Source organism: Octopus bimaculoides, chromosome 15 (assembly GCF_046866305.1).
Source record: "Octopus bimaculoides isolate indiv1 chromosome 15, ASM4686630v1, whole genome shotgun sequence".
Taxonomy (NCBI): Eukaryota; Metazoa; Mollusca; class Cephalopoda; order Octopoda; family Octopodidae; genus Octopus; species Octopus bimaculoides.
In genome coordinates this window covers 52,095,955-52,118,782 of record NC_142942.1, presented here as the reverse complement: position 1 = coordinate 52,118,782, position 22,828 = coordinate 52,095,955, and the positions used below count along the sequence as shown (strand labels likewise).

The 22,828-nt window shown below is 38.0% G+C and overlaps 2 protein-coding genes across 3 annotated transcripts; both read left to right on the top strand.

Annotated features, from left to right (window-relative positions):
- Positions 1-485: 485 nt before the first annotated feature.
- LOC106870818 (cytochrome P450 2D3) lies at positions 486-14,133 on the top strand. Of its 2 annotated transcripts, none has more exons than XM_014917039.3 (6): positions 486-1,079; positions 8,044-8,569; positions 10,071-10,865; positions 11,605-11,704; positions 12,712-12,972; positions 13,705-14,133. In XM_014917039.3, the coding sequence occupies exons 2-5, from the start codon at positions 8,176-8,178 to the stop codon at positions 12,959-12,961; spliced, it is 1,539 nt and encodes a 512-aa protein (XP_014772525.1). In that variant the 5' UTR covers positions 486-1,079; positions 8,044-8,175; the 3' UTR covers positions 12,962-12,972; positions 13,705-14,133. The 2 variants fall into 2 exon arrangements, with proteins under 2 accessions (XP_014772525.1, XP_089219981.1); XM_089363855.1 differs by lacking the exon at positions 486-1,079 and adding an exon at positions 6,729-6,941.
- Positions 14,134-17,708: 3,575 nt separating this feature from the next.
- Positions 17,709-21,550, top strand: LOC106870791 (uncharacterized). The gene is made up of 3 exons (XM_014916991.3): positions 17,709-17,838; positions 18,733-19,370; positions 21,247-21,550. Exons 2-3 carry the CDS (start codon positions 18,771-18,773, stop codon positions 21,526-21,528), a joined length of 882 nt encoding a protein of 293 aa, XP_014772477.1. The 5' UTR covers positions 17,709-17,838; positions 18,733-18,770; the 3' UTR covers positions 21,529-21,550.
- The last annotated feature ends 1,278 nt before the right edge of the window (positions 21,551-22,828 follow it).

Below are 22,828 nucleotides of genomic sequence, written 5' to 3'. Positions count from 1 at the left end.
GAGCACTGGGGGTAGATTTACTCGACTTAACCCCTCCCCCGAAATTTTTGGCCTTGTGCCAAAATTAGAAATCATCATCATCATCATCATCATCATCATCATCATCATCATCATATTATTATTATTATTATTATTATTATTATTATTATTATTATTATTATTATGATTATTATTATATCAGCGCTACCACTGCCACAACCACCACCTTCACAGGTATCCCCACAAGTGCCACCTTCGCAATCAACATCGCTCCCCACCACCACCACCATTGCCACCGCCTTCCCCAACCCCCGTCTTCACCACCCATCGTCCTCCACAGCCATCGCCGTCGCCGCCGCCGCCGCCGCCACCGTCGTGAGCCAGTGTTGTTGTTGTTGTTGTTATGGGAAAGCAGAATCAGTCAGCTTCAGTACATCTATGCATACACGTCATCCGTTCATCATCAATACTTATAACGCCGCCACCACCACCATCCGCACCGCCCCTACCAACACTAGCGCCAACAAACTGCACTGGTTGTAGGAAACACCACATGCATACACATACGCACGCACACACACAAACTAATGCACATAGAGAGACAAATAGATAGATAGATAGATAGATAGATAGATAGATAGATAGATAGATAGATAGATGGATAGATGGATAGATAGATAGATAGATAGATAGATAGATAGATAGATAGATAGATAGATAGATAGATAATCAGGCAGACAGACTGATAGCTAGATCGATAGACACACAGATAGGCAGACAGGCAGACAAACAGACAGTGTGATGCAGAAATAGATTTGGGAGTTTGTGTTTATAAAGAGCCTTAATAAATACTTGATAACAAAATCCGATAAGGGACGCAATGCAGAGCCGCTGCTGGTGGAAGCTTCGAAGTTACAATCACCTTGCATTTCGTTTGAACATACATACATACATACATACATACGTACATACATACATACATACATACACACACCATCCACACACACACACACACATGATGCATACATGCGCATACACGCATATACATGTACACTTCACACGCGACTTATTCATTTCGTAAAGCCATTAGCAGCGGCAGGGTAAGTAATTTTCATGCTCAGGTTATTTGCTGTTACTGTCCTCGTTTTGTTTCAGTTGTTGTTGTTGTTGTTGTTACTGCTGTTACTATTGTTGTTGATGTTGTTATTGCTGCTGTTGTTTAGCCCCAGGTCATCCCTGGTCCTAGAGGTCCATGATCAAAGGGTATTATCGTCTTGGCTTCTCGCATCTCTTAACGTGTTCAGACATATTAACAGAATCACGGCACCCAGTGTAACATTTCGTTTTATTTACGGACGGCAGGATGTGATTCGAGGCAGCACTTAACTGCTATTTCTAACAGGATTTGTGATGAATGCTTTCTCACTCTCCCTCACTCTCTCTCTCACTCTCTCTATCTATCTATCTATCTATCTATCTATCTATCTATTTATCTATCTATCTGTCTGTCTATCTTTCTCCCTACCCGTTATCCTTGTAATCGTTGTGAAAAGCTACTTCGTAATTGTTCACTCGGTCAACTCCGAACGAGCAGACTTCTGTCATCAAGGCCCTTCCATCGATGACCATCCTGCCTTAAAATGCATGATATATCATGCCTACGGGGGATGTTGATTCGTGTCCCACGGGCAGCCTTAAATTTTTTCCAATCCAAAAGCGGTCTTCAACCCAGTATTTACATGCATCGAGATTCACTGTTCCAAAAACGAATCTTACATACACCTACGATTTCATCTCGCGGTGGAAGGTGTCGAGCTGGTAGAATCGTTAGCATGCCGGGCGAAATGCTTAGCAGTATTTCGTCTGTCTTTATGTTCTGAGTTCAAATTCCGCCGATGTCGACTTAGCCTTTCATCCTTTCGGGGTCGATAAATTAAGTACCAGTCAAGTACTGAGGTCGATGTGATCGACTTAGCCCCTTCCCCAAAATTTCAGGCCTTATGCCTACAGTAGGAAGGATTTCATCTCACAGTGGGGAAGTGTGATTTGAGGAATGTTTAGCTGTTGTTTCTTGTAGGTTTAGCAACCTTGTTAATTCTCTTTTCTTGAATGCCGTATCAATGTGCGTCATGCTTCAAAAAATAAATTTGCTTACATTATTTACATTATTTACATTTGACGGATATTTGTCCTCATCTTGTTTGTTGTTAACACAACGTTTTGCCTGGTATACCCTCCAGCCTTCATCAGGTGTCTTGGGGAAATTTCGAACCTGGGTTCTCATTCCTAACGTATTTTTCGATGTTATTATTATTATTATTATTATTCAGATCACTGCCTGGAATTGAACTCGGAATCTTGGGGGTTAGTAGCCCGCGCTCTTAACCACTACGTCAAATGTAAATAATGTAAATAATGTACATAATTCCTCATCTCTTAAATATAGAACTGTATAAATTTGTTTATTTAAAACTATTGATTTAATCTTATTATTTTAATTATTTTCAGCAATTCATCGTTTAAAAATATTTATTGAAGAATAAATTTAAATTATGTATTTATTTATTTATTAAATTATTTATTGAAACCATATCATCCCTTCAATTGTTAAAACTGTCTATTAAAGCTACTTAATTAAATAATTTAATTAAATGACTTACAAAAAACTATTTAAGTGATTATTCTTTAAAGCTATTCAAGTGAAAGCTCGTAATGTAGTGGTTACGGTATTGCTTCACAAGCGTAGGATCGCGGTTTCGATTCTCGAACCGGGCAGTGAGTCGTATTTCATTTTCTGTTACACCACTAGCGTAGCTAGAGTGTGCGCCGCTCGGGGAGGCCCTTCCGTCTGCTTCCCCTGGACCCCACAAAAAACACATATTGCCTATAGCAGACCCAAATGTGGTGCCCCTTTAAAAATTCCACCCTGGGTGGACCGCCCCTATACCACCACCCCCAAAACACACACAACTACGCTAGTGCGTTACATTTCATTTCCATTCCACTCCATCGTAAATGAGTTCCAGCAAAAACTGAGAGGTTAATTTTGCTGTGGACTAGCGTCCCATTCAGGAGAAGTGTTATCATCTGACTCTTCTTTCACGCCATGGAGACAAGGTTAAGTGCGAACCCGAAAACAAACTTTTCATTAAGACCACAGAAAGTAGAGTGTGTCAGATGCGGTCCCAAGAATTTTTCGAAGGTGGGGCTCAAGGTCAGAAAGGAATACAATTCCAGGAGAAAAGGGCATAATAACATTATTTAGAAGGGCGCAGGTTTCAGAAAGGTCAATGTTGTACTCGTGTAATGAATTTAACATTCATCTGAAGACTTAGTCAACACCTTTCAGAAGGCTACATATTTACTAACTCTGACAGAGAAAAGCGGTTAAAAGAGCAGAGACTGCTCGCCTTCATCAGACTGTCTGACAAAGGCAAGCAATCCGAAATTTCAAAGTCACTGCCAACTTTTTCCTTATAAAAGTTTATGTGTGCGTATGTGTTTGTGTGTGCGTGTGCATGTGTGCACGTTTTTCTTTGAGTTTCACTTAAGTTTTTAAGAGAGTTTAAGCTGGCCGCTAAGAAGCAAACAAGACTTTGTGAGTTACGAGAGTTCCTGGTGTTCGTAAACATGTGGTTGGATTAATATGGCGGTTGAGCTGTCGATGCATACACGCAGGTGTGTACCTCTGTTCATCTAAAGCATCTCAGATGGGGAATCTTTGGAATGTCATACAGATCTGAAGATTTGTATGACATTCGATTCGGAGAATCAGAGTCAGTCTCTTTTACATGTATGTATGTATGTATGTATGTATGGGAGAATTTACGAAAAAAACAACAGACGAAAACAGGTGGTGTAAACAACAAATGGATGTATTAGTTTAACGCTCGGGAATAGAGAAAGTCTTTGATGTTTCGGGCCTACGTTCTTCAACTGAAAGGAACACAGAAAGAAATAAGGAGAGAAACAAAGAGAAAGAAAAATGAGAAAAAAAATATGTATGTACGCATGGAAAAGTGAGAGGGAGGGAGACGTTAACATTATTTTTAATCTGATCAACCTGAACGTCTGCATGTTTTGTCGACAAAATAAAGCGTGAGGATTACCTCCTATAGTTACAGCTCTAAGACTATTAATTGAAGAAGTATTACAAAATTAGCAATACTGCAGAAACGCGGGTTATTAATTAATCTACGCTACTGTATTTGCACTTTTGTATTTGTGGCAGGGCAATCAATCTTGTACCGCTAATGATATGAAATGATTAGTGTCTGGCACAATTCTGTTAATATTTTAATAAGTTTTTTTTCGTCTGCCTTTACGTTCTGAGTTCAAATTTCGCCGAGGTCGACTTTGCCTTTCATCCTTTCGAAGTCGATAAAATGAGTACCAGTTGAAGACTGGGGTCGATGTATTCGTCTTATCCCCTCTGCTTCATTTCAACATCATGGAAAGGAGAAAGGGTGAGGATGGGTAAATCTTGATGCGGTGCTAAATAACAACGTAAATGCCCTGTTCAAGCATCATACAAAACTGCAAAAAGGCCCTCCTATGCCTAAAATGATACACCTAAATATACATTTGATATGTGTGTATGTATATACATATATATATATATATATATATATATATATATATATATATATATATATATATATATAACATCATATATTCATTTAAATGAAGAAAGCTATCTTCTTGGCTTTTTGCTTTCTGTTGACGGACAACATGGTCTTATGCGTGGATTTACATATGCAATCTTAATACGTTCCGACAGATTATGCCGAAAATATGCTAATCCTCTCATATAGACGTATGGTGCTTAAGAGCACAGACATGTACTGCTAGCAGATAAGAACCGATTGTCATGGGCGCCGGAACTGTCTGATCACGTGAATACAGCGTACTGGACGAAAGTATGCTAATCGTTGTTGTGTACGTCACAAGAGAATAACTTCTCCTTTTTTACGACGGCCATGTTTTAATAACACATTCGTCTCATGGCTGCAAGAAATTGTGGGACACCACTGAGTGTGTCAATATGTATCTCGCCAGACCTTTCAGCATAAACAAGCTACCGGCTTTGTTAATAATTTAACATTTTCCATTTTCCGTGTTAGCGTTAATGCTTTTTACCGCGTAACTACATCATACGATCTCTTCGTGAATAACTTACTCATCCACTACACCTCGCCCCCACCCTATCTCGTGTGTTCACCTATACGTACAAAGTACCATCCGAGAACTCTCTCTCTCTCTCTCTCTCTCTCTCTCTCTCTCTCTCTCTATCTATCTATCTATCTATCTATCTTTCTCTCTCTCTCTCTCTCTCTCTCTCTCTCTCTCTCTCTCTCTCTCTCTCTCTCTCTCTCTCTCTCTCTCTCAGCATTCCATCAAATCCCAGCATCAAATGAAAATATCCCTGTTAATTTCTTCAGTATATTTTTCGTTCTTCCTCAGACAGGACCAATGTCTTGTGAGTGAATTTGATAGAGGGAAACTGTGTTGTGTGTGTGTGTGTGTGTGTGTGTGTGTGTGTGTGTGTGCACATATACAGGTTGGTCAAAAGTCACCAGACAGTAAATCAAAATTCCATAAATACTTAATATTCAATTTTATTTATTCATTCCAATTATGAATGTTTAATAATTGAATGCTGTGAGTCAAAAATCGCCGGGTTTTTTTTTTCAACATCTGTTTATTTATTAGCGAAGTCACACATAAAATAATTTTTTGTTTTAATCTTGGAATTAAAGATGATCTAGCGGGAGACGGAGGACATAGCTATGAGATGGGAGGTTGCGGGCTGATGCATGCGCACGCAATTCTTGGTTGGAAACGTGATAGTACTGTCTAATACTCTCGATGATTCTCTGGGCTCTGCTATCGAAGCCGTCTTTGCCAGAGTCTTCGATGGGAGCCACGTTTCTTGTTCATAGAGAGACATTAACATTTATCAACTGAAAACGATTCAGATAAACACTTTTCCTCTCCTCGTACACATAAAGCTAAATATGCTCATACACATAAATCGAGAGAGGGGGGAGAGGGGGGAGAGGGGGAGAGAGGGGGAGAGAGGAGGAGAGAGGGGAGAGAGGGGAGAGAAAAGGAAGAAGAGAGAAGAAGAGAAAAACTAAATCATCTACACTTAATAAATCGAGATCGCATCAGCGACGCCAAACAGGCAGCGCCAAACCGGCTGTGCCATAACGTCTCATATCTAGCCAGGGTTCACCGACCTGAGGATAATTGTGTCTTTTTTGTTTGTTTGTTTGTTTGTTTTTTTCCAATGTGCTTCAGAATCCCTGCAGAAGGATCATAGAGACGCTCGCCCTGCTCCGACTAAAACCAGTAAAACGAAAGAAAGAAATGAAGGAAGAGAAATACGATAGATTTAGTGACTGTGTGCGAACGTTTCATTAAGTACATTATTGTTGATTTGTTTCCACATAGAAAGATTTCAATTATGATTCAAGGTCGTCATATTGATTCTCTCTCTCTCTCTCTCTCTCTCTCTCTCTCTCTCCCTCTCTCTCTCTCTCTCTCTCTCCCTCTCTCTCTCTCTCTCTCTCCCTCTCTCTCCCTCTCTCTCTCTCTCTCTCTCTCTCCTCTTTGTCTCTCTCACCTGAAGGGACGGTCATGATTAAGCATCTCTATGTCTTGTTTCTTTCCACGTTTCTTAGTCGTTGCTGCTTCTAATACTACTACAACTACTACTGCTGCTGCTGCTATTGTTGCTGCTGCTGTTGTTGTTGTTGTTGCTGTAGCTGCTGCTGTCGTTGTCATCGTTGTTGTTGCTTTATTATATCGTTTTCTTTTCATCTGTCATCCATCGATGACGACATTGGTACCAGACTGGACAACAGCCCGAGCTATATAGTCACCTGGAATGCTAGAAACAGCAGTTAAATCTTCATCCAAATTGGTCTATTTTTATCTTAAAACAGGAAAGACAGAGGGTGAATGTAGACCGAAGTATACGTTTCTTGAAAGAAAATATTTTTTTAAGAAATGGAATTACCATGATTTGTATACTGACTGGCCCTTGAATATTTGGTGCAGGTCGAGCTGGGGACGATAAACGACGGGGCCTACCTCTCGACGTATATATATATATATATATATATATATATATATATATATATATATATATATATATATATATATATATATATATATTTGACTCGGAGCCATTTCATAAGTGGTTTGCTGATATTATAATTGTCGTTTAGTTTTAACTTTATCTAGAATTGCTATGATCTTAAAGACCTTCTCAATATAAACAACCCGTCATTTTTTCTTATTCAAATATTAAATGTTCTTCTACATATAGAGCTTTTAGCGTTTGTGTTGTTTAGCCCAAGGTCGGCCCTGAACGTACATCCTGATGATCAAAGGTTTTTTTTTTTTTTTTGTCAGAGTATCTAAGACGACGGTAGGGTGTCATTTAAGGGAGATTTGGTGGCTAGATATAGCAGATCAAGCAACTACATGGAGGCACCCTCATTGGTTTGATACAAGTTTTGTTGTAAAGTTGAAATTTGGCATCTGGCAATGGTTTGCTATTTCGTGTTAGTTTACGTTTGGTAACAACATATGGTGTAGGGTTGGCATCAATCAATGGTTCAGATTTGGGAGTTATTGAAGCTTATGGAAACTTCAGTTGTTGTTTAGGTTTGAAAACTACCATTGGTACAGACTTTTATCGATTTACTATTTTAACATTTCGGAGATGTACTTGTCTGACAAGTGATTTAATGAGCGATAGTGTGTTGAAACTGAAGCAATTACTGCGTGGAACATTCGTATTAGCCATTCAAAAACACACAGAAACTGTTAACTTCGCTTAAATAATTATTATATGGTGTCAAAATTTTCTCTCTGCACTCACTGCAACCCGTCACTAACACAATTCCATCAAATAGTAAACAGTTAAGAGTTTCTAAACGTTCTCGAATGGCTTGAATGTATCTCCTACACTGTAAGTGTATATTTTAACATTTTTATTTTTATATTTATATATTTTCTTTTTAATCGTGTCTTTTTATTTCTTCCCGACAGAAAATGAGAAAATGAACGATTTCAAGTTTTTACCATTCCATTTAGCCCTGGATTACAGAAAGGGTTCTTCGTCTAGCAAAACCTTTATCCGTCATCATTCGACTGGAATCTAATCTCCAACAAGCAAGAACCATGTCTGCGACAGATGATAATTCTCTGACTTTCTTAAGGATTACCGACACAACATGGGAGAATGTCGAGATGAGTTTGTGGTTTTCCATGGTCGTCATCCTTGCAGTGACGCTCTTCATACTATGGAGGAGAAAAGATGACAACTATCCACCGGGACCGTTTAATTGGCCGCTGATCGGAAACATCCAACTGAACAAGGCACATCTTCAGTTGACTAACTTGAAAAATAAATACGGTGACATTTACAGCGTCACAATTTCTCGCAAAAACATTGTCGTCTTGTGTTCTTTGGACAGTATCTTGGAGTGTCTTCATTATAATGGTGACGCATTTGCCAACAGACCGAGCTGTCCGGTCTTACGTTCTCTCTACAAGTCTGGAGATAAGAATGAAGGTAAGAAATGCTCTAATATTCATTAACACTGATATCGACATTAACAACAACTACATTGTTGTATTTGCTAGAAAATAGCCACCGAATTTCCTTCAAATAAACATCCTAGTATCTAGAGGAAATCCTAGATATGTTGGCGGAACCTTCACTTCTGATGGAAGCGTAGGATACTGCCAAGCACATACAACATGCTTTGGGCATTTTTTAGACATGACGTGGCGGAGTTTATCCGGGCATGTTTACACATACCCCTACGACTTCGTTTAGTCGTAACTTTCAGAAAAATGGATATTTTTGACGAATTTTTTTTTTTTTCTTTTTTTTTGCAAATAGCTTTCAGATCGTATAGATTCATTATATTGGAATTTATTGTGAATAATTTTTCGGGGGGTTGTGGGGAGAACGTGATGCTTGACAACGGTAACAGCCACAACAACATCGTTTTCTCCAACCACCACTACCAACCGAAGCACCGATACTAGAACACCTGATATGGACGATATCAATGATTTCAAGTTGATGGCAATGAAATTTTCGATATTGATCAGCAATAACAAAAGCGTTTTTTTTCTGTTGCTACATAACATCACGATTTATATAACCATCAATACCACCAACAGCAACCATAACTCAGTAAAGATCAACAAAAGATATGAATACTATAACAGAAGCTGTTATCATGAGCCTCATCTTCAATATCAAAGAAGCCGTTACCATGGGCCCCATCTATACTATCAGTCTAGAAAAGTGCTCCGCGACCATTTTTCGCTTGCGGCACACTTATATTCTTTTCAAAATTCGGCGGCACACTTGAACGAAAACTATAACTAAAAGTATAGGGAAAAAATTATATTCAGGTTACACTGCGGCACACCTAGCATCGTTTCGTGACACGCCAGTGTGCCGCGGCATACCGTGTGTGGAACACTGATCTAAGAGGGATTCAAATTCCTGTGGAAGTGTCACTGTCCAAAATGCAGCACACGCATACACACTCTGCTACTACTATTATTACTACTACTACTACTACTACTACTACTACTACTACTACTACTACTACTGCTACTACTACTACTATTAATAATAATAATAATAATTATTATTATTATTATTATTATTATTATTATTATTATTATTATTATTATTATTATTATTATTTTAGGCACAAGGCCTGAGAATTTGAGGGAAGCGGGATAGTCGAACATATCGACCCCAGTACTTGACTGGAACTGAATTTATTGGCCCCGAAAGGATAAAAAGCAAAGTCAACATCGGCGGAATTTGAATTCGGAACGTAGCGATGAGCGAAATAACCGCTAAGCATTTCGTCCAGATAACGATTCTGTTATTTCTTTTAATAACAATAACAATAATAATAATAATAATAATAATAATAATAATAATAATAATAATAATAATAATAATAATAATAATAATAATAATAATGATAATAATAATAATAATGTATAAATAATTCTTTTTTTTTTTCCTTGCTGTTTAGGTTTCATAACGGCTGATTATGATGATAAACTGGAACAAAAGCGTGATTTCTTGCAAGACTGTATGGTAGATGGCACATATTGTCTGGAATATGATACGGAGATGAAGATTGGCAGTGAAGTTCAGGATGTCTTGCAGAAATTCATAAGAGAAAAGGCTCCCTTTAATCCTTTCAATCTTCTTTATCCTTCATTTCTAAATGTTACCCTGTCGATAATATTCAGCCAGTGGCACCGCAACGATGAGAAAGACACTAATTTCCAAGAGATTCTCAAGTCGCTCACTCTTCGAGCAAAATGTCTGAAACAGACATTTCCTAATATTTTCCCTTTGCCATCTTTCTTGGAAAACTTACGTTTCAAGCAAATCAAAGAGAGAATGCGTCTCCAGCACGAATACCAAAGGAAACTCATCAACTTCCACAAAGATACTTTTAATCCTTGTGTTCTGAGAGATTTAACTGACCAGCTTCTTGTCTATGTGGAAAACGGTGACGACAAAGGTTTGTTTGCTAGTTCTGACATGGAGAATATTTTACTGGAGATTTCAGGCAGTGGTTTTGAATCGACTGCTGTTTGTTTGACATGGCTTCTTGGTTACATGGCCATGTACCCTGGTATACAGTCACAAGTGCAGGAGGAATTAGATAAAGTCATTGGAAGAAAAAACAACCCAAGTCTTGCTGATCAGCCTAAATTACCTTATACACTTGCTACGATATGTGAAGCTCACAGAATGGCCTCAGTAATGCCTTTTCTCTACCCGCATCAAGCAGTTAAAAATACAGTATTGCAAGGTAAGATGAGGATAATAATAATAATAATAATAATAATAATAATGCCTTCAAACTTTGGCACAGAGCCAGAAATTTCGGGGTACATCGACCCCAACCCTCAACTGGTAGATATTTTATCGACACTGAAAGGATGAAAAGCAAATTCGACTCCGGTATAATAATAATAATAATAATAATAATAATAATAATAATAATAATAATAATAATAATCCTTTCTACTATAGGCACAGGGCCTGAAGTTTTGGGGGAGGGTAGTAGTCGATTACAATGACCCCAGTGCGTAACTGGTACTTAATTTATCGACTCCCGAAATGATAAAAGCAAAGTCGACCACGGAGGAATTTGAACTCAGAACGTAGCGACAGGCGAAATACCGCTAAGCATTTCGTCCGGCGTGCTGACGATTCTACTAGTTGAGCTGGCACAATCGTTAGTACGCCGGGCGAAATGCATAGCTGTATTTCGTCTGTCTTTACGTTCTGAGTTCAAATTCTGCCGAAGTTGACTTTGCCTTTCATCCTTTCGGGGTTAACAAATTAGGCACCAGTTGAACACTGGGGTCGATGTAATCGACTTACCCCGCTCCCCTAAATTGCTGGCCTTGTGCCAAAATTTGAGGCTAATATAGACACATGACGGTCTGACTTAATTTTATCATGTAGTAAATTTACAATGAGGTATCCTTATAAGGATATCACAATTCATATATATTTATATGATTACAAATCCCTTTCAACAGGTTATGATATTCCCAAAGACACCTGGATCCTCTGTAATGTTTGGAGTCTTCACTATGACACAAGATACTGGAAAAACCCAAAGAAATTCGACCCAACAAGGTATAACTCAATTGTATATTCTTTTATTCTTTTACTTGTTTCAGTCATTTGACTGCGGCCATGCTGGAGCACCGCCTTTACTCGAGCAAATCGACCCCAGGACTTATTCTTTGTAAGGCTAGTTCTTATTCTATCGGTCTCTTTTGCCGAACCGCTACGTTACGGGCACGTAAACACACCAGCATCGGTTGTCAAGCGATGTTGGAGGGACAAGCAAAGACACACAAACATATACACACACATACATATATATATATACATATATACGACGGGCTTCATTCAGTTTCCGTCTACCAAATCCACTCACAAGGCTTGGCACCAGTGACGTTATTTCTACGGCTGAATGAAGTGGAGCAACATGAAATAAAGTGTTTTGCTCAAGAACACAGCACACAGCCTGGTCTGGGAATCTAACTCATAACCTCACGATCGTAAACTCGATGCTCTGACCACTGAGCCATGCGCCTTCACATCAGGTGGGCCATAAGTGCATGAATAATATAATTTGGTTATATTTCAACGAAAGAGAAGCGAGTCATCTTCCGTACTGTTGCGAGCTTACAAGTACCTAAAGATGGCTCTGTTCATGGTGTTTGTTCTCATAATGAACTAATTTCCAACCCTTCTTGCTTCTTTATGAACCTCAACAATATTACTCGCATTTTCTTGCAATCTTTTTTTCATCCAACAAAGTCCAGATGAGTTGTGAAGAAATTTCTTCCATTCTTCTCACTCCATGGCTGTAGTAATTATTTAGATAATAGCATTATTCTGTCATGTGGCTTAACACCATCACCTGGTTCTTGGTTACCTTTAGCAAAGTCCATGCTGTAGCAAGCATTTGAATCGAGTCATTGGTCTGATTCCTTCTTCAATTACCCATAATCCTTGTTTCTACCCCACTCCCTTCCATTCATCTCAAAATCCATTCGAAATTGTAGTGTTTTCTTTTCTAAATAAATGCATTTATCTTTTTTTTCAATATAGTCATAACGTATATTTTTCAGATTCCTGAAAGATGAGAAAACCATATCCATTCCAGACTGCTTCTTACCATTCGGCATTGGTGTCCGAGAATGTCCCGGAGAATCACTGGCAACTCTTAATCTCTTCCTCTATTTCACACACATCCTACATCGCATGAATATTCGACCAGCAGACGATAAAATGCCGTTTCACATGGAGGGCGAATTAGAATACCTTCTGCTACATAAACCAAAACCATTCCGAATAAGAGCTATCAGGAGGGATAATTGAAATCTTCTGCGGTAACAATTTCATATAATTGCAGTATGATATATAGATGTGTATATATATATATATATATATATATATATATATATATATATATATATATATATATATATATATATATATATTGTATGGTCTACATGTAAACATCAATGCACGTATCATATAGCTTTCTTAGATTTCCCTTTCCAACAGAATAACAGATGGTTTCTCATAAAGTGACTATTATTTTTATTAGAGTCTGATTGTACTGGCTATTTAAGTGTGTGTGTGTGTGTGTGTGTGTGTGTGTGTGTGTGTGTGTGTGTGTGTGTGTGTGTGTAGTTAGATCATATTCTGTTAAGAGCGTAGTAGAGTACAGTATAAAACTCGTCCACCTTCAGATTTCACCCAGTATTATTCAGCAGTAGTATTATCCGTATTGCTAGATTTGCGTTGGGGTTTCTGTAGTGTGTGAATGGATAATTGAATAAACTGGAGTCAACAAGAAAGAGTACAAAGGAACATTTATTTGTAATCACTACAATTGTTTCCACGCAACTTAGTTCACTTGGTTGTATGCATACATATATATATATATATATATGTATGTATGTATGTATGTATGTATGTATCTATCTATCTATCTATCTATCTATCTATCTATATGCGTTTATGTACGTGCATATGGAGAAAGAGAGGGGCGGGGAGATAATTATCTGTATTAAGTTCTGAGACTATTCATATGTTCAAAATATTCTCTGTTCCAGCCAATCAGAATCAAAGAAATACACGAGGATGTCAGCCCTATACATTCTAGTTTTGATCCTCTTCTAAATCAAAGGAATTGCAAGAAATTAACACCACACCTCAATTACCACCAGTACTACTATTACTACTACTACTACTACGACGACGACGACGACGACGATGACCAAATGGACTACTACTACGACGACAACGACGACGACCATGACCAATAGAAAATGAGGTTTTGTTCTGAAAGAAGAATTGCATGGAATTGTAATGAAAGTTGTGTCAGACAATCATCAAGAAACATCTGAAGTTATAAAAGAATTAACATTTTCTTTTTATGAAAGACTTAAATTTCTTTAAAGGAACACTAATAAAAAAAAAATGCAATCTAATGTTTATCTAAACATCTCAAATAAAAACAGGAAAATCAAAAATCTAAGGGATATTGTTGTTTGTTTTATTTTTCTTACTATTTTAGTGTTGTGTTTTATTATTCATTGACAGACTCCTTAAAGCATTGGACAAAATGGAGATGTTAGTATTACATTTGTTCCCTCATTACGATCGTTTCAATAATACACGGTTGAGACATATCATGAACAGGAAAAATGATTATGTAATATTACAGCGTATCATATGCGATCCATGGTCACTTTATCGCACAAAAGTCATATGTCGCATATATGTTGTAATATTACATAATTATTATTCATATTCATAATGTGTTTGAACCATGTGTTGTTGAAACGATCGTAATGAAAGAATAAATGTAATATCAACACTTCAACTGTTGAATTCATGCCGGCATGAAATACGGATGTTAAATGATGATGATTATATATAGAGAGAGAGAGAAAGAGAGGGAGGAGAGTCAGAGAGAGAGGGAGAGGGAGAGAGAAGGAGAGGAAGAGAGAGAGAGAGGGAGAGAGAGAGAGAGAGAGGGAGAGAATTGCGCGTGCGCCACACACACACACACAGAAATATATATATTTATACATGCATAAACGTGTACATGTGTGTGTGTGTGTGTGCATGTGTGTGTGTGTGTGTGTGTGTGTGTGTGTGTGTATATGTGTGTTTGTGTGTGTGTGTGTGTGTGATTGCCAGAAATCTATATTGCAAAGAGTGAGATTCGTTTCCGACATTTTTCCGTCTTACATATATTCACTAAAATGGCGTGATTTCATGGCATCCATTATGCATTTAAAATCGTCGGGTACAACAGATAGTTATGGATTTGAAAAAAGCACCGAGTGATTTTTATCGAAGAAGTCCATGCTATTGGATGATTGATATTTCATTATGTCGAATTTCGATATATATCTTTGTTTTCAGCATTGTCAAACCAAACAAAGATAACAACGTTGTTTTCTAACTATTCACGTTCTGGCGGGAGGGACCTTTACATCGTTGATAAACTTTGTTTTTATAGGCATTTATACATCGGTTGAGTTAATAAAAGAAAATTGAATGGTTTTGCACTGGCGTTACCTATTCACTCTAGCTGTTTTGTGTTGTATACAGTTGATTGATCCATAATTACCTTCGTTGCTTGTAAAATGCGTTTCTTAATCAATAAGAAAGGTGTGCCGAATGCCTTATCTGACATGCGAATGATAATAACAGTTCTGAATTTCGCGTTCAGACATTCCAAGCATCAAGAACCCTGTTCGTATACCTCTGAGTGATACATACCTGAAAAGAACTTAGATTCGTCATTTCGACAATTGTTCAATAGTTTCAATTTTGTTTTTAGCTTATCCATTATTGTTTACAAATATTATAATCGATGAGTAAACCAACCCACTATGGCAATATTTTATCTTCAACAACCACAAGTACACACGTGTACCCTTAATGTGAGATCCAGCTTGACACAGAGTGTGACAAGGATGGCCCTTTGAAATAAAGATATAACAGAAACAGGAAGAAAGAATGAGAGAAAGTTGGTGTGAAAGAGTACAGCAAGGTTCGCCACCACTCCCTGCCGGTGCCTCGTGGAGCTTTAGGTGTTTTTGTTCAATAAACACTCACAACAACCGGTCTGGGAATCGAAACTGCGACGTCGATTCCGCTGCCCTAACCACTGGGACGTTGCGCCTCCACACACACACACACACCTTTGTACATATATATACATATATATATATTTATATATGTATGTGTGTGTGTGTGTGTGTGTATGATTTGTGTGTGTGTGTGTGTGTGTGTGTGAGAGAGAGAGAGAGAGAGAGAGAGAGAGAGGATGTATGAGACGTTTGTGGATATCAATATGTTTATGTTTCTGCATCTGTGTGCGTGTGTGCGTGTGTATGTGTGTGTGTGTGTGCGTAAATTAATATTTTAATTATCCTTGCTAACTAATGTTTTATATTTTATTTCATACCATCTGTCTATTGATTTATCGATCTGTTCGTTTCTCTGTATATCTAAAATCTTTCCCTTTCTCCCTCTCTCTGTTTCTTTCTTTCACTTTTCATGTCTCCCTCTCTCTCTCTCTCTTTCTCTCTTTCTCTAGTTAAACAGACTCATAGGTAATTAAACTGATCGATAGATCAATAGATAATACGAAATATAGTTATAAAATAATAGTTGTCAAATGTAACGTTTCAAAGTTATGTAGCATGAGAATTTATAAAACAATGTATGTTAGGGTTTGCAGTGTGTGTGTGTGTGTGTGTGTACGTGCGTCTGTGTGTACGTACGTGTGTCTGTGTGTGCGCGAGCGTGTGCGTGTGTGTGTGCGTGGTGCGTGTATGCATGCGTGCATCTGTGTGCGTGCGCGAGCGCGTGTGTGTGTGTATGTGCGTGCATGGTACGTGTGTACGTGCGCGTGCGTGCGCGTGCGCGTGCGTGCGCGTGCGCGTGCGTGCGCGTGCGCGAGCGTGTGTCTGTGTGTGTGTGTGTGGTGCGTCTGTGTTTGTGTGTGTGTGATGCGTGTGTGCGTGCCTGCGCGTGCAATGCACGTGCGTAAGCGTTTGTGCGTAAGCGTGTGTGCGTAAGCGTGTGTGCGTAAACGTGCGTGTGTGTGTGATATGGGGTACAAAGGGTAACATTTTGGAATAGGTCCTTTGTCAAAAAACACTTTTTTTTTTTTTATTCGTATTACACACTTTCATATGTAAATAATATGGAACCATTTATTATCGATTTGACGAGGGAATCAATCAGAGACCTAGGCTAATATGATTGTATTCTTTCGTTCTGTATTCTGTTTTCTTCTTTGCTGATCGATTTCTCCTCCAAATGTGTACCGATGGAGACAAACGTACCATTCAAAGTTAGTGTAAAGATCTCGTTGACACTTGTGGCTTCTGCAAGGACTATCAAAATAAGATCCTCTTCAGCTAGTCCTCTTTTGTTTTATATTTGCAAACCGATTTATATCAATGCTGTGTATTTACTAATGACTATCTATAAATACATTCAACTGATGTTAAAACCAGCTGGTCATACCAAACAAGCCTTCTTCGAGAAATAAATAATTAATAACCTCATTAGCTCAGAAATAAATCGTTAAACTTACAAGGTGAAATTCATTCTAGCAGGCGTGTTTTGTTTAATTTTTGTTTTCTTTTTTAATCTGGGTTCAGTCCCACTGCGTGGCACCTTGGGCTAGTGTCTTCTACTATAACCTCGGGCCGACCAAAGCCTTGTGAGTAGACGGAAACTGAAAGAAGTTCATCTTATATATGTATATATATATATGTATATATATATATATATATATGTATATGTATGTGTGTGTATATGTTTGTGTGTCTGTGTTTGCCCCCCCCCCCTCCCAACATCGCTTGACAACCGATGCTGGTGTGCTTACGTCCCCGTAACTTAGCGGTTCGGCAACATAGACCGTTAGAATAAGTACTAGGCTTACAAAGAATAAGTCCTGGGGTCGATTTGCGTGACTAAAGGCAGTGCTCCGGCATGGCCGCAGTCAAATGACTGAAACAAGTAGAAGAGTAAAAGAGTATATTTTTAATGATGTTGGTAAAAAGGTCTAATAATGGTAGGTAACTCTAATTGCAAATAATTTCAGTCGAACTCTTCAATATGAGAGATTGAAATATTCTCATGAAAATAATCAAGAAATTTGTTTTTGTTTATTTACGGAGAATTGAAAAGTTGTTTATAAACTTATTTTACAGGTAAGCTTTGGTATTGTAATACAAGAACAAATACATTTGAGATTAAGACATGCATGACTTTTCGTTTTCCATTTTTTTTCTTGTTGTTTTTAATTTGTTTCCGTGCGTTGATTAATAACTTTGCGCGTGAATATTTCGCGGAATGTTATTTTGTTTCACATATTAATCTTGATTAATTAAATAATTGCTGTCGTTGTTTTTATAACCAAGGTTAGCTCTGCTGAAGAAACCCTATTACGAAAATATTTAAGTTGTGACCATCCTGCATTTTTTTAAAGTTTTTTTCCTTCATTTTATAAGAGAGTAGAGTTTGATTTGTGAGAGATTTAACTGTTATTGTCAGCCGATCGAGCGACCACATAAATGTTCCGTCGTTAACTTGTCGATTGAGATAAGGAAGCTATAGGCTACTGCAAACTGGAACCGATCCAAGTTAGTCTTCCGCTTTTCGCCCAACGATTTCGTTTTAACACTTTAGCTTTGCGACCACGTAAAGAAGCTATAAAATCTATTTACAAAACAATTAGAAGATAAGAAGGGATAGATGTCACTGTAATATCCTCTCCTTCCTCACTTCGTTTTTAAAATATTAAATCAATCTTTTAAATAAATGAGTTAAGTTTAACAAAGGAATTTAATTAAAGTGTCGGGGTTGTCTCCCTTACATTTCTTTTCGTTTTCACCAAAATCGGTCATGTAGGTTATATGGCATTGCATGCAAAAATTCTTTAGTTAACAAATAATAAAATTCAGTAAGGAGGAATAGAAGCATAGGTCTTATATCTATATTGGCTTCAAAATAACCGACGTTTTATATTAATTTAAACCCCAAAAATTAAATTAAGATTCCTTGCTGAAGCAAGCATGTTAATTTTTTGTTTTTTTCTTTTACAGCTCCAGCATTAGGAAGCATACCATTAATAATAACCAGGATGGAAGTTAAAGTGAAGCAAAGAACTCCAGAATGGTTTGAAGCTCGTAAAAAAGTAACCCTGACAGCTTCTAAATTTGGTGAAGCACTTGGTCTTGGCAGAGGCAAGCCCTATGATTTTTTTGTCTCCCTAATAGTTGACAGTGAGCATTACCAAGAAGAAAATGAACAAACTCGAAATATGAGTCATGGAATTAAAATGGAAAAAATCATTGGAGAAGCTTACGAACTATTAACTGGCTGTAAAACAAATGAGACTGGATTTTGGGTTCCACAAGAGAGTGACTTGTTAGCTGGTTATGTTGGGGCTTCCCCTGATGCTTTGGTTTGTGAAGGAAGTGGGTTGAACTGGACTATTGGACTTGCTGAATTCAAAGCCCCCATCTATAAACTGTACTCTGGAGATAATCTCATCCATGGCATTCCACGAGCATATATGGCCCAGATTCAAGGACAAATGGCAATCTGTCGAATGCAATGGTGTGACTTTGTGGCAGTTTGTGTAAAAACGAAAGAGATTATGCTAAAACGAGTTCACTTCTGCCGTGAATATTGGCAATATATCTCTATGGAATTGATAGCTTTTTGTCAAGTTTTAAAGGTTTGTTGCAAATTTTTATCATAAAATTGATTTCCTCATGTAATTGTTATTAAACGAATGTTCTGGCAGAATCGTTTGCATGCTGGGCGAAATACTTAGTAATATTTCGTGTCTTCACATTCTGAGTTCAAATTCCACTGAAGTCAACTTTACCTTTTATCTTTTTGAGGTTGATAAGATAATTACCAGTTATGTACTGGGGTCGATGTAATCTACTGGCCCCCTCCCTCACAATTCCAGGCCTTGTGCCTATGGTAGAAAGGATTATTGGTATTATCTAGCTGTATATGTTCATTATTTATGTTAACTTACTTGTTAACCAACTGTTCATGGTAATTGACTGCTGATGTTAACCAAATGTTTATATTAACTGACTGTTGGTGAAAGCCACTGCCTGGTACTGCATCAGTGCCCCTTGACTGGCTCCCATGCCAGAGGCACGTAAAAAGCACCATTCGAGCATGGTCGATGCCAGTGTCACCAGACTGACCCCTGTGCTAGTGGCACGTAAAAAGCACCCACTACACTCTCAGAGTGGTTGACGTTAGGAAGGGCATCCAGCTGTAGAAACTTTGCCAGATCCGATTGGAGCTTGGTGCAGTCTCCTGGCTTGCCAGTTCTCAGTCAAACCATCCAACCCATGCCAGCATGGAAAGCAGACGTTAAACAACGATGATGAAGCTGTTTATTTCGACCACCATATTTCTACTAATTTCATTGGTTTCTTACAAAATAGTGATTGACGTGGAAGGGAGATAATTCAGTCAGGCATTCGTACCACTATTTCTGTTTCACTGCTGGATGTTGCTCCACGCTGATATCTTTTATTTGTTTCATGCATTAGACTGCGGCCATACTGGGGCACCGCCTTGAATATTTTTAGCTGAACGAATTGACCCCAGTACTTATTCTTTAAAAGCCTAGTACTTATTCTATCGATTTCTTTGCCAAACTGCTAAGTTACAGAGAGACATAAGCACACCAACATCAGTAGTCAAACAGTGGTGGAGGACAAACACAGAACAGACACAAAGGCACATACACACGTACGTACGCAGGCACACACACACACACACACACACCTATATATATATATATATCAAAGAACACAAATGGAGTTTAAAATTTACTACAACTGTTTCAGTTGCATTTTATTGGATTACATCATATCAGAAATCCACCATCCTCAGGTAAAATTTTGAACACTTATAAACAGCCAAGATAAAACTAGAAGATGACCAACTAACATGATGTACAAGTCAGCCAGTCCTGCCAAGATTCTAATGAGTCATGTAAGTAATCTAAATGTATATATATATATATATATATATATATATATATATATATATGGAAAAGAAGATATAAGATTGCCAGGTTTTTGTCTCTCTCACCAAGGTCGGCGGCTATCGAACGCCGGCGAAGGGAAATAACCCTGAAATCCGGATCCGTTCGTGCTGCAGATGTTGGTGAGAGGGATAACTTCCCTTGGCAAACAGGACACAGTCGTGTGTCGATAAGCCAGCTGGAGGAGATGTCCTCCTGGGGCTAAAAGCAACAGTAACATCCACCCCTAGGGGTCAGCCACACTTAAGTGGCAATATACTACACTTTATCGTGCAGTTACTGTTAATACTTCATTTAGAGAATTAACATTGCTTATATATATATATATATATATATATATATATATATATACAGGTATGGTGATGCAAACAGGTAAAATAGAAATCAAAATATAAGTATATATATATTTTTGTATTAATATTTAGTTGTTGCTTCCATTAAATATTAATAAAAATATATGTGCATACATGTGTTTGTGTGTGTGTGTGTAATCACAGACCTTACTTTTTTTTTTGTCTTCTCTTCATTACAGGAATCCCGACTCCGGAAGCAGTGTGGCAAAGATATCCTTGGCTTCGATATAGCCGAAGACCTTCGCCTGAAACCATTCAGCAGGGAGTTGTTTCCGGGTGAGGCAAGCATCAAAGTAGTCAACCAGCTTCAAACGGGTCCCAGTAATAAATTCCTTGGACCAGGGAGGGTTTGGCTGCCCTTTGACATGTTGATGGGAGTTAAATATGAACTGCCGCCTTCACTGAAGTTGTACGGTGAACGAATCATCGATAGAATTGACAAAACAAACAAAAAAAAGTGATTTATATTTTTGTACTTTTGTATTTATTTTGTTTGTTGTTTTTTTTTTAATCGATTTGCTCTTGTGTATGGCAGGGTGTAATGTTTGGAACAGTTGAAATGCCTGTGTGTGTGTGTCATCATCACCATCATCATCCTCATCATTACATGTCCATTTTCCATGCTGGCATGGTTTCTATGGCTGGACACCTTTCCTTACACCAATCACTTCACAGAGTGTACTGGCCGCTTTCTATGTGGCATTGGCACAAGTGCCATTACATGACACCGGCTTGGGTGCTTTTATGTGAATTCTTCTCAACAACAAACAGCAGTGAATTCAGTTTTTCTAGGGGTTAAATATGTCCCAAACATATTTGAACTGCTCTAAACGTTTATTCATTTGCAACACTGTCTGCACATGCGTACAACAATGTATGTGCATATTCTCTTACGCCTATAAGCGCAGCCGACCCACGAACTAGCAAAACACGTACCTTGTGTACGCACATTCGATATTGTTTATATATATATATATATATATATATTGGGCTTCTTCCAGTTACCGTCTACCAAATCCGCTCACTTTGGTCGGCCCAAGTATAAAACACTTGCTCCAGGTGCCACTCAGTGAGACGGAACCATGTGGTTTGGAAAGCAAACTTCTTATAAAGATGTGTACACTTATTTCTAAACTGCGTAGAAGTGCGTCGTGTGTGTGTGTGAGTGCGCGCGCGTGAGTGTGTGTGTGTGTATGTATGTGTGTGCGTGTGTACATATTGCCTTACCTCAGACGCTCATCTCTTAATGGAGTCGTGATGCCATGAAATAGAGAGACTTGAGAGACCGACATTAAAAAAGAAACAAATAAGAATGAAAAAGAAAAGGAAGTGTGAACTCACTTATTCCAGTACAGAACTGGTACTTTATTTATCGACCCCAAAAGGAGGAAAAGATACGTTGACCTCGACAGTATTTGAACCCAGAGCGCAGAGATCCAAAACGAATAATACAAGGTTATTCACCCGACGCTTCAACGATTCAAACGATTGTGTATGCGCGCGCGCGTATTTGTGTGTCAATATATATATGTGTGTATGTATGTATACATACATACATACATACATTATATATATATTGGCTAAACTGGCAATATGACCATCCCCAAGTACAACAACATATATATATATATATATATATATATATATATATATATATATATATATATATATATATATATATATATATATATATATATATATTAGGTTGGTGCAGAATTATTGCGGCTTTTTCTCAACAAATTCTATTCAACAAAAACAATA